At 36.2% G+C, this 13,239-nt stretch overlaps 1 protein-coding gene across 1 annotated transcript in view; it reads right to left on the reverse strand.

The window, feature by feature from the left end:
* Positions 1-1,742: 1,742 nt before the first annotated feature.
* Positions 1,743-13,239, reverse strand: part of LOC105049131 (protein transport protein SEC31 homolog B) — a 29,085-nt gene continuing 17,588 nt past the window's right edge. Inside the window, 6 exon segments of the mRNA XM_010928693.4 lie at positions 1,743-2,052; positions 2,874-3,112; positions 4,578-4,863; positions 4,955-5,080; positions 8,663-8,866; positions 8,967-9,082. Of these exon segments, the coding sequence (XP_010926995.2) occupies positions 1,960-2,052; positions 2,874-3,112; positions 4,578-4,863; positions 4,955-5,080; positions 8,663-8,866; positions 8,967-9,082 (1,064 nt within the window). The 3' untranslated portion in view covers positions 1,743-1,959.

Below are 13,239 nucleotides of genomic sequence, written 5' to 3' on the forward strand. Positions count from 1 at the left end.
CAATCATATTGTCTGATTCTATTTGAGAACCAATGAAGTAGGCGAGATCCCGTGCAGGTGCCAAAAACAACTTACAGCTAGACTTTTTAGGTGAGGTATCAGTCATTTATGTAACCGAATTGCCTAGCAGGGGAAATCTCCAAATTTTTGGAGGTCAACCATATAAAGTCGGACCGTACAATTCCGAAACTCTATGATAAACTTGGGAGGGCTCGTAAATCTATAGACGTGACTATGAAAGCCCCCATCCCATTGAGTGAATGTTCAATTAGAGAAGCAATAAACGCAATCCTCTCTCCATCACGTTCGAGAGAAGATCTCGAATCGAATGAGTACGTCATCTCCAGCATCCCTCAAGAGCCAAAAGGACCAAAAATTGTTTCCACACCTCGTATCAAGACCGCAAACACCGATCCTCTACAAAATCATTTCACACTTGCATTTAATCAGCCGCACGCGAGCCTCAAACCTTGATCGCACGGTTAGAACACATGGCCCATTCCAACTGCACTGCCCCATGAAGGGCTCGAAATCCCTACTTCACCCAATGAGGATCTAGCTGGACTTGATCATTTGTCATGCCAGGATATGAGTTTTAAATCCTACTAGCCCAAATTAGCTAAGAGCTAGCCCCAATTCCGATCCAATTATTTTAGCTGATATATAACATATAGTTTTACTCTTTATGTCCCTCACATTTCCCATGAAGCTTATTAATGGTACCTGAGACTGAGTTATTAGTAAATAGTTCTGAGCATAGAGGATATTAAGCTTCCCAAAATAGTGACTGCTCGAGACCAATACCTGATCTTGAACATCTTCGGTCAAATCCAAAGTGTAACCCACCCGTCTCAAATCCAAAGTGTAACCCAAACATAACTTGAAGCCAATCCTACTCGAACGAGGACCCAACCAAATGTAGGAAGGGTAGGAATTTTATTAACCCAAAATTTTTTGACTCGAAATTAAAATGAGCCGAGGAGTTTAAGAGCTTTGATGATGGTAACGCTTTATTTGGATCAAAACAATTTAAATCAGGTTAGATCACCATCTTGAACAAGAATTTTTGAATGATTCTCTTTCTAAATACAATTCATTTGAATCACTTCAAAAAATAGCATAAATTAAAGAATTGGATTTGATATGTCAAATATTTAGGGGCTGTCATGCAGAACATATTATGCTACAGTCTAGAGGTCTTAACAAAATGGCGCATCATGGATTAAGATTTTGCATGCTTTGCCCCAGCTGACTGTTGCCACCCCTCATTTACTATCAACTTTAATTAATATTTTTTAAAAATTATCTAAGACTGAATATAAAAGTGCATTTGCTAGAAGAATGGGCATTTAGAATAGAATCAGCCCATGGCTGACCACACTTTGCCTTGAAACCGAAGCACAAGAAGTTGACCAGAATCTTTTTTTATTGCACGAGTGCAAAACTACTCAATACCCACATAACCACCCTTCCCCATCTTTATCTCCAGAGCAGCAATAAAAATGGAAACAATGAAACATCATAAACTTCAATAAAAATGATAAGTAAACCGCCACCATAGATTTGATTATACACTAATAGGACAAGTTTGAATGACCTTGCTGCATTATCTTTCCAAATATTCAGACAGCTGAGGTCCTAATAATCATTTTTGTGTCTGTAACCTAAAATAACAACAGCTATAGTGTCAACGCTTGAGAGATCACAAAGCAACGCAATAGATGGAAACCAAAAGAACCAACTATCAGCAATCCAAGAACCTGATTCACTCAAAATAGCTAGTCTTTTATGTCAAGAGGCTTCAAATACTCAGATGAAGGAGCATACGGGAGGATAGGTTATTAAAGATCTATAAATGAAACCAACACTAAAAAAATTATGATTAAAAAAAACAAAAAAAAAGGATGTAATGTGTACATGGACTAGCTCTGGCCAAAGAATGCCCTTCAAGGTAATACCTTACAATCTCATGCTCTGCCTTGTCTTAATCATCCGCTTGAGTGCTGCAAGCCAGAAGTTGCATTCATCCCAATCACTCGTTGTTAGGAGAACCTGTCACGTTCAAATATTAGCTGACTGAAGCAAGCAGCAAAGATAATGAGCTGCAAGGACTAGCAAGTCTACCAGCAAACACAGGAAAAAAGGGTTATCAGAAGGCAATCTAGTTTCAACAACAGTGATTTTTGGAATTTTAAAATCTCTAAAGCAAAGCTAAAAATTAAACATGTGACAGAAGATCTAGACCAAATTGCCAGATATAAAAAGAAAAAAAGGATGTCCGAACACGAGGCTCCCATCACTTGCTGGGTCTTGTGACGATCAGATGCATGCAGCCTTACCCCCATGTATGGAGAGGCTGCTTCTATATTTTGAACCCATGACACCCATGTTAGCAAAGAGCAACACCACCATCGCAACAAGGCTCAGCCCTCTAAACCACCAGACATAAGAAAACAGGAAAAAAAATGTTTAGGTAGCCCATCTTGTTATGAGACAGGAATCTTAAATGCTTGATCAGAGAAGCCAGATTTGCAGTCCACAAATTAGTTCTGAAAAGTCATGAAGACTATAATGCCAGTTGCTGATGACTTCAAACAAAATTGGATCTATTTAAAGCAATGAAACTTCACTATTATTTTTCAGTATAAGCTTTCATATACAATCATGTCAGGTGGTGGCACAGTGACCAAAAGCTCTCATAGCTGCAGAAGACTGCAAGCAGCATATGCAAAATAATAACAAAGAAAAAGGTATATAACTCTAATTACCACATCATCCACTTAAGATTTCTCTTTTGTAATTATATGTTCTAAAAATAACTGGTTCTTTGTGATTCATGTCACAGTGATAATTACTGTAACTAATCAGTGTACCTGGATGTGCAATGCGCTAGCATAGTCCCCAGCATCCAAAGCTTGGCAGAGTTGACCAAGCTTAGATGCAGCATTTGGAGATATATCCCCACTATTAAGCTTCGCAAACAAGGATCCAATTTTCCTTGAGTTATCCTCAATTTCTCGTTTCTTAGATGGATTTGCACGAGATCCTCCAAGAGCTTCTGATGTCTCATGGTAGAGTCGGGTCAATGTTGTGATAACAGGCCTCAGCTCAGCTGCAAGTCCAAGCAAATGCATGTTAGCACTGGATATAGAAGTCCATACATACTAAGATGCAACATAGAGTTAGAATTAGTGGCCCACATCTATGGACAGATACTGACACAAATCTCCACAATTACCTTGCCCTGGAGATACAGAAACACCCACAAGAATTGGTACAACAAGAGCAAGAATGAAGACAATAAAAAAGGGGACCGATATTATCATGTGCAAACAATTTGATACTGGTCACAATAAATTTTCATTAATTTCTATTGGAATTATTACTCACTCCTATGCTGCTCAATGATAATAGGTTCTGGATGTGAACAATAGAATAATCAATTACAACAGTATTCAAAAAAAACGTTGTAATGCTGGTTCCTACTCACTTGCATTCAAATTTGAAGCTTACAGAGACCGAAAATACATCACAAGGAAAACCCTAATAGTCAGCAGAATCTAAAAATTAACCATTCATGCCTATAAAGAAATTGTAATATTCAAATGTAATTTAAAAAATATTTAATACATGTATACAAAAATATACATGTATATGTATATGTACAAAAATATACATGTATACATATATTTTTGTGCATAATGCATTTGTGAATTATTAGTTCTTCGAATTTGATCTATTACAAGCAAACTAGAAACACAGTTTATTCATCCTTGAATGATAAACAAATATCAATATTTAAATATATTGAGATAAATCCATTTTTTAGTTCAAGTAATCAATGATTGTGATGTATGCATAGCTAATAAAAAAATGTTTCAAACGAGTGCCTGAAATCATCGAATCAGGGAAACAGGAATGGACCATCTTAGGGTGGTTCAGGCACGTGGGGCAGAAAAAAAAGTAACATGTTTCTCAAGACGGTGCTGTTTCATCCAAATGTCGCTGTTTCAAGTAAAACAGCCTACATGCTTTATTCTTCAACAGTTTCAGCCAAAGTGAACTGACTTGCAGCCGGCCAAAATATAGATTCCAATGAACTTTAAACTTGGATTCAAATTTTTGGCATATAAAGGTAATACAAGTTTTCTCATACTGTTTCTTTGATAAGCATGAGAAGATCCACATCTGGTCAGGATATTTAGACTTAACAGAGTTATGTGCATGGTTTAGATTTAGGTAGGACATGGAAAGGAAGTAGAAGCATTGGCCTGACATGCTCCAGAGTCCCTACAACATAGATTGATGAGTAAATATAGCTCCAACTGTAACTTCACTGATAAACAAAATAATATCAACATCATTTTCTACATCTTGTTTTGGCAGGCCAGGCTACATAGGTACAGCAAAGAAAAGTTAGGTGAGCCAGATACAGGTGAATATGAGATTTGTACAAATAGATATGCTGTCTTCAGGCCAGTATATGTATGAACCTGGGGGTGTCAGAGATGCTCCAAAGATAAATTTTTAGATGATCAGTAGTGTCACTGATATTGGGCAATATGAATTGAAATTACCAGGCACATTCGAAGTATCCACTGTTTGCACTGTAGGAGGAGGAGCTGGAGGAGCAGCAACTGGTTGCACTTGTGATAAGTGAGTTGGACTAGATGGTTGCACAGGGCTGACACTACTACTCCGGACAAAACTTGGATTGGTAACTGGCATAAAACCTCTAGGTGCAGGGGTCGGTGCTACAGCTGGCGGAAACTTGTGACCGGTAACAGATCCAGGCTGAGATGCACTAACACCATAAGAAGTGGGTAAAGCTTGTCCAGGTTGATAAGCAGGATTAGCGACTCCCTGTCCCAAACATGAAGAGGAAAAGTTAATTAATTAGAAAACAGTAAATATCTTCTCATGCTAAAGTTCCAAGAATTTATAGTGTGCAGACCGGGTAGAGCTGAGAAGCCAAGCTGGGCTGCTGATATTGTTCCACATTTTTAAGGGTAGGTGGGGTTGCAGGAACAAAGGGCCTCACTGCAGGCTGAGGTGCAGCAGGAGGTGGAGCAAAAGTTGGCTGTTACAGACAAAATTGTTAATGGCAGATAAACTGGTATAACAGATAGTTATAACTACAATAGCAGAGTATTTAAATAAGTAATAGTGAACAAAATTTTTAAACTTTTTTTCCCAAACCAAAAGATATTTCAAAAGGATCCAAGTGAACGTTAGGTAGCAAGCACTGGTACGGTAGCAAGTTTGGAAAGCTTCTAAGTTCTAAATGCTACATACTGAATTAGGATTCATTCATTTCATTCGTCGAGAATTTTTCTACCGCTGCTCTGAACTCTTGGATGTTTTTGTCTCTGTACTTGATTAGGGAAAGAACCCTCAAAGTTACAGACATCTGTACTGAAATTATACAAGCAATCAACTGGACAGGATTTATGGGAAAGAAAGGGAAAAAAGATTGAATGTATAGAGCTTGCTTATAATTGAGTTACCCTCCACATGGACAGGATTTATGGTTCAATATTTACTGAAAGAGATTTTGGAAGTTAGTCTAAGCTAACAATCATCAAATCTTTGAAAGGAAAGGGCCATTCAGAGATCATCAAAACGCCCTCTTTCTCACGCTCCAAAGATTCTAACAAGAAAAAGTCATGCCCTCTAGCCCAACCATATAAAAATCTTCTTTTCGAGCCTGTTTGGATATCTAGGATTTATAACCTTAGGATAAAATTCATGATGGAAAGTAGGTTTTGATCCTATAGGATTATATATAAAATCCTATTAGGGGAAAAATCCCATGTAGCTAATCCTATCCTATATTTGGATGATAAATTAGGATTTCCTCCCCCTCCCTTTTTCTTGTTTCCTTCCTCTCTCTAACCTTTCTTTTACCAAAATAATAAACTTACTATTATCGAAATATCATATTAATCATTATAATTACAAAATAACTCATATCAAGAAAAAGATAACATATATTTGTACATCTTTGGAATTTAAAATTAAAATCCATTCGGGTTTGGGATGGATTTGGACTTTGCCACTTGGGTACCTATCAAAAGAACAAACTTATCATTATAAAAAATATCATATTAATCATTAGAAAAAGCTAACATATCTTTTTGCATCTCTCAAATTTAAAATTTAAATTCATTCAGGATTGGGATGGATTTGGAACTTGCCCCTCGGATACCTACTACTCGAATTCGATTATGTATATTTTATAATTTTTTACAAAAAAGTATATAATAGGAAGATATAGGGATTGAACTCTAAATCTGTAGATAACCAAACCACTACCTTAACCAATAAGCCACAATTAACATCTGCTCTTAAATTGATTGATAATATATTTATACCGTTTAAACTGTTATACATAATACCCAACACAAAACCCTGGCCATCATCCAAGCTTTCCCTATTTGGCCGCTCCAAGCGGACCACTCAATTGAGGCTTCCGAGGACGTAAAAAATAGAGGAAAAATCGGGGGAAAAACTTAGGAAAAATCAACAACAACAAAGGAAAAGACGGAAAAAATTATGAGATAAGACCATTTCCCACATGGATTGGTCATTTTTTTTTCTTTTTGCTTCTTTTTCTTTCCATTTCATTCTCTTTTTTAGAGATTTGTGGTGAAGGAGAGCACCTGAGGAAGATTGAAGGTGTTTCATAGGTTCCAAGGGGGTGAGGAGGCTACTAGAAGGGGCAGTTAGAGAGGGGGAGTGCGGCAGCATGGGAGGGGGAGGAGATGGTGTGGGCAAAGAGGGGTCGAAGACCATAGGGGTGCGAGCCAGACAACCATGGGAAAACAAAAGAAGGACCTCCGGAGGTCTTTTTTTTCCCACTATGGGATTAACCACTTCCTATTGTTCATTTATCCCACAATTAAATCATCCAAACAATGCTTAGGAAAGGAAATGAGATTTTTATCCATAGGATTCCTAAATCCTATAGGATTTGGGCCAATCCTATCCTTTCCAACCAGGCCCTAAGAAGACTCGAAGAGAAAGGACAAATTAAGTGTGGTTCAAGATGTCAGACAATGGGACAGGTTTACTACTGGCGCACAACCAATACAACAGCATGGGCTCCCCAAGAGACTTACATGATATGTTACATCTGAACAAGACCTATCATCAATCAATCAAATCTAGTGGAATAAAGCTGCTTCAACACAATTTTGGAATAAAAGAAAGAAAAATGTACTAAATAGTATGGAAAAAGCAAATTTAAACCAAAAGCACAAATTTAGAGAGTAGCAACAAAAGATACTTATATTAGTGACAGGAATGGAGAAAACAAGTTTAGTATTACTTTTAATTATACTTTGGCATTTACTTTCAAGTAAAATTTGGATAGCTGAACAAATCCTGGGATTGTTCTTTCTAGTCACTTAGGATTCAAATATCCATGTAAGAAAGTAATAAATATTCTTTCTTGTAATAGGATTTTGGGTTGGTTAAGCGGTTTTTTTAAAGTCAAACTATGCCTATTGAAGTCTTATGATTATAATAGGTAAGTTCAAAGTCCTAAAGTTTGTCGGGATCAAGGTTTGCCATACCGGTCGGTACCATACTACACCGGTATGAAGTCTCGTATCATACCAACACTTGGTACGTCTCGTCGTCTCGTACCATATTGCGTACTAACATATAATAGGATGCTATCGGTATATGAGGTTTGGTACCAACATGGTGAACCTTGGCTATGACATACTACTTTCTGCTTGTTTTGGTGCTCATTCAATAGGATTCACATAGATCAATGAATTTCAGCATTCTGAATAATCAATGACTCAAATTCCATGGGTCAAGGCTGTCTCAATTTTTCTGTGGACAGGATGCACCACCATTTCAACCCGTCCCACTGGTTGGAACAAGAGATGTACTAGGACATGTTGAATGGGATGTTGGGATGATGGTAGGACGGCGCCCCATCCCAACATCCCATGTGACATCCTGTTAGAACTTGAATCCTTGTAAGTAATTCAGAGACAAAGATCAAGTGGAATGTGATATTTATCTCTCCTCTTTTATTCATTCTTACTTCTCCTCATCCCTATTGCATTGCTCTCATCAGCTGTTTTCCTCTTTCATTATTGGTCTATTACACTGTAAATCATATCCAAGCCAAACCTGATCTGATTTCAACAGGTAGCCCACATTATCTGTCTAATAATTTGCTATGATGCCTATAAACCCAGCTTAATTCTAAAATCAACTGATTCTTTAAATCCTTCTTTTAAAGCCTTTTGCATCGATTACCTTAAGAGCAATCTTAAAAATTTAATCCAAAATATTTCTTATTTAAAATTACTAAGTGAGCATTTAGTTTCCTTATTGCTTCTTAACTCAAAAAGCAACTCTCAATAACAAACCATTGCAGTTTCCTATAATCTCTTCTTTTTGATGGAACTTGAAATCTATTCTTTAAGTTCACAACAGCAAGCAAAGAAATTTCTTATAGTGTTTTCCTACCTTCTTTGTGAAATATCACAAACATGAACCCTTATCCCTTAGGATCCCATCTCAGTTACTTAGTGTGCATAGTAAACTAATTATAAAAGCACCAAAGGAGAACTACTACTGGCACAATTCATCCTGGAAAAGAAGAAAAAATCAATTAAAATAATTTTTAAAAAAATACCTGTGGAACCTGGGGTGTCTGTGATGGAAAAAACATCTGGGTTGGCTGTGCTGGCTGAAATGGCACAGGATTGCTGTACTCCTGAAACTGTGTTTTCAGTTGCACAGGTTGATATCCTCCATAAGAAGAGCCCAATGATGGTTGATAGCCATCACCATATGAACTGGCAGGAACACTCTGCAGTGGTTGGGAATGTGCTTTATCCTAATTTAGAATAAAAGAAAGACGCAACCTAAAAGATGAAATTGGACTTTAACTGAATGACAATTTAATTAAAAATTAAAAAAAAGGTATAAAGAAAAACCTGATAATATTGCTGAGAGTGGTCAACAACATTAAAGCTAGACTGATCTGCACCATATACAGACCCAGCATGTGGTACACTGGATTCGTAAGGTGAACTCTTGGGTGCTTCTCTCTCTGCAAAAAAAAAAAAAAAAGGCATCAAACTCAAAATACTTCACCATGTCTGTTTATTATAACAGGAAAAATGTGCAACCTTCTTTAGAACTTATCATACTTCAGCAAGTTTTAATACATGGGAAAATTAAAATGTGTATATTGCAAAGAAAATCAGCAACTTTACAATTTTCATATGAAGACGATCCATCATGATACACAGACAGCATGTATATCAAGCACATAAGAGATAGCACTAAAGGGAAGATAAAAGTGTTCAAAGAATGAAAGAATTCATACTGGATAAGTGGTGAAGTTTCCAAAAAATACATACACACACTCTACTATTAGAATAATTGGAACAAAACAGAGAAAATATATTATTTTTGAAATGATGAAAACAGAATGAACTGATAACAAGAAAACAAATTGATCGCGCTTACATAATATATATAAAAATATATATATATTTTAATTAGAGAACGAAGCAGCATCACAGTAATTATGATAATCCTTCACATCTAAATCATGATCATAAACATTGTATATGCATGAATATCAGTTTCCTTAAATTTTTCACTAATTTGAAAGTTGCTGCAACCACACCCACCTACAGAATTCCCCTTCTCTATACACTCTGCTAACAAAATTTGCCTTGGAGAGGCCCATCACAAAAGCATGTTTAAATGATTTACCGATGGGGTTCCTGCCAACAAAATTTTCAGTCGCAGCATCACAAAGGCATGTGACCATTCATTCCATGTCTTGTATCATTATATTATAATTTTTAGTTTTGCTAGACAAAAATAATTTGCTCCATTTATTTGGAATGACATGGTCCACTAAATTTAGCTCACAAATCTGGTGAAAACAACAGATGACAATGCTGCTGCAGAATGCTCTACATGTGCCATGTAAACTTTAGAAATCAAAATGTAGCATAAGCATATATTTTAAATTATGAATAGTAGCATAAGCATTGCTTAATATCCTAGGGAAAAAACATATTATGATATTTTCACACTTCTTTATGCAAAATTGCATGTATGGGGAAGCAATATATTCCAATATAGTAAGTACGATATACAAACCTACAAACTGGTCAATAGTTCATAGGACATGATCCTATGTAGAACTTTATGCTAGACAAATGCCTAAGCCGATCAGATCAATTAACATATTTTTAAAGACTAGATCCTTATAAAAATACCTATCAAAGGTAGATAGTTGAAAGTAACTCATCATTATTTGCTTTTCCCTCCTAGCCGAAGCTAGATACTTCGGTTGATAAATAATGCTGCATTGTAAACACCCAACAAATATGCAATGCTGTGCTTGGGTGTCCACTTATGTAATGCTGCATTCCAAACATGCAACTAATTATTTGCAAACACCCAACTAATAGATACTTGGGTATCCACATGCATTTTCATGACTATTATAATGAAACTAACACAAGCTTTTGATCTCAAGAATCCTTTTATGAATCTAGAAATTAAACAAAGACTGATGGGCTTTACCTGAAGCACAAGAAAACCTATTTAGACTCGAAACTAGGTTATTACAAAAACTAAAATGATAAAAGCAGACTCGAAATTAGGTTATGACAGAAACAAATTTAAAAAATAAAAGCAATAAGTTCTTGAATCATATACAATTCAAAATCAGCTATATTTTGCCCTAATGTTACATATTAAATAACTTCCCTAGATTGAACCACTAGATAATGAACTTTATTTCTTCTACTAAACTTAAATTGTAACTGCCAAATAGATATTTATACCGAATCCCAGTCAATTTAAAAGTTAGAGGGGAAAAAATCGCAAATGCATAAACAAAAATGCTGCTAATATGCAACTAACTATAATTTTAATTGGTTCCATTACTTTCACTCAGTAGCTGTGCTTCCAATGCTCCTATACTTTCTGGAATTTCTATAAAATGGGTCGATTAGATATCATAGACCTATAAAGTTGGCTCTGACAACATTCTTGCCAAGTCTACATGATTCCTTTCTCACGCACTTTTGAGAGAGAGAAGATTCATTAGATCCTAGTGGATTCATAGGCAGCATAGCTTATATTGCTGTTTAGACTATCTTGCCTAAAGACTCCACCTCATGGAAGCAACATTCATGCATGCAGGTTGGAAAAAGTTTCTAACCTTTCTTTGGGTTAATTAAATACCTTTTTTATGGAAACAAGTTTATCAACAATCTTCAAATACTTAAATGCTGAAAGTGACATGAGGGGAAACCTTAAAAAATTAAATAGCATTGGTTTTAGAGATGCTTTTTCCCCAATCATTTCAAACCAAAACCACAGCCAATTTCATTGCACGCATCTTAAAACTTTGAACAATTTTATTTCAGGCCTTACCTTTCCTTTCCTGACCCAATTTGTTCCAGTCAATCTACATAAAATAGGTATGCTAAATGCAAAACCATATACTTTGAAATATATAGAGGCCTGTCTTGAAAGCCAGTTATTTGCACCCCCCCCCCCCACCCCGAGTTTTAAAAAAAAAAAAAGAAAAGAAAAGAAAACTCTTTTCAGCCTTCTTTTAGACTGAAAAGGAATAAAAAATTAAGAGATAACAGCAAAGTTTTAAATACCAGTACCAAAACCCCATATCGGTTGCCGATCGGTACGGTACGATACCGTACCATACCGGTCTGTACCATATCGGTCCGTACTGACAATAAAAAATTCAAAAAAAAAAAATTCCATCAAACAGTCCAAAAAAAAGTACCACACCGTACCGGCCCATACTGTACGGTTCGGTTCCATTCATATCATTTTCCGAAAAACTAGCCTAAACTGAATCAGTTTCCCATCAGTACAGTACAGTACGAGGTGTACCGATCGATTCGGGCCAGTACGGAATACCATGGATAATAGTAAGAATATCACTACCCAACCTTTATCCTGATGCCTTCTCACAATATTCAGGTTTTGCTTTAAAGATGCTTTTTCACCAATCATTTCAATCCACTACCACAGCCAATTTCACTTGACAGTTTTGCATATCTTTACAACTTCAAACAGTGTTACTTGAGGTCTTCCTTTCCCTTTCCTGACCCACTGAAACAAATCAAGAAAAAGACATACTAAAGGGCCACCCATTTTTGGGCCCCATCAAATATCAATGACACATATATTTATACTATATTAATCTGTAATCCCCCACTTTGTCCTTAATTAGTAGAACTTTTATGCTTCCTTTTGTGCAACAGTTCAATACCATATCCCTATCAATTTTATCACACATTCACCTGCTAAATATCAGATTTTAACAAAAGACACATGCTTACTCAGTACTTTTCAAAAAAGTAAAGGAAATACTAGAGCAATTTCTTATAACACTAAATTATGGGGGATAATAACTCCTCCCAATCCACCATTGTTCTAATTTCTAGGGCTTGTTGCACTTGTTAGATGAGCATGGAGTTTATCCATGGTTTAAGTTTTTTAACATTATATATAGGTAGGCATTGTTGTTGTCTCATGAGATTTAATGTTCACACAAATCACTCATCTTCTAATGCAGCTGTTTTTTGCCTCATATCTCTTAGCTTTACCAAATATTCAATATTAGCAAGCTTAAGTTTGTTACACTCGTATTCTCAGACTTTCTTTGTCACCCAGGATTCCAAGGCCTTAGATTTAATAATCAAATCCTAAAACTTACACTGTCAGAAGCAGGCATGGGGTGAGTAAGATTTTGAAGCAAGTATCAATGATTCAAATCCCGTTGGATAGGGCTATCCCCGTTTCTCCATAGAGTGGGATGCACCACCATAGTGCCCCATCTCGACACTTGGGATGGTGGCCCTTGTCAACATCTTGTGGGACATCCCACTGAGACAATATATCCTTGGCAAGTACAACTGTACAAGACCTAGGTAGAAGATTGCAACTATAAATAAATATTTAAGTATTCTTATTTTATTTAGTAAGGCAATTTTAAACAATGATACCTCTCTCCAAAATGAGTAAGTGACCTTTTTAAAGATAAGTACATTGAGGCAGTGACCAACATCATAAGTAGTTGTGGCAACACTATTGAGTTTACAGTCATGATGTGCTTAAACCAATGATAGGCACAAATCCATATTTCTTTGCCTGATCATGATGAACTCAACACTGATAATGAAAAAGAAACACCAAGGTGTATAC

Source organism: Elaeis guineensis, chromosome 7 (assembly GCF_000442705.2).
Source record: "Elaeis guineensis isolate ETL-2024a chromosome 7, EG11, whole genome shotgun sequence".
Taxonomy (NCBI): Eukaryota; Viridiplantae; Streptophyta; class Magnoliopsida; order Arecales; family Arecaceae; genus Elaeis; species Elaeis guineensis.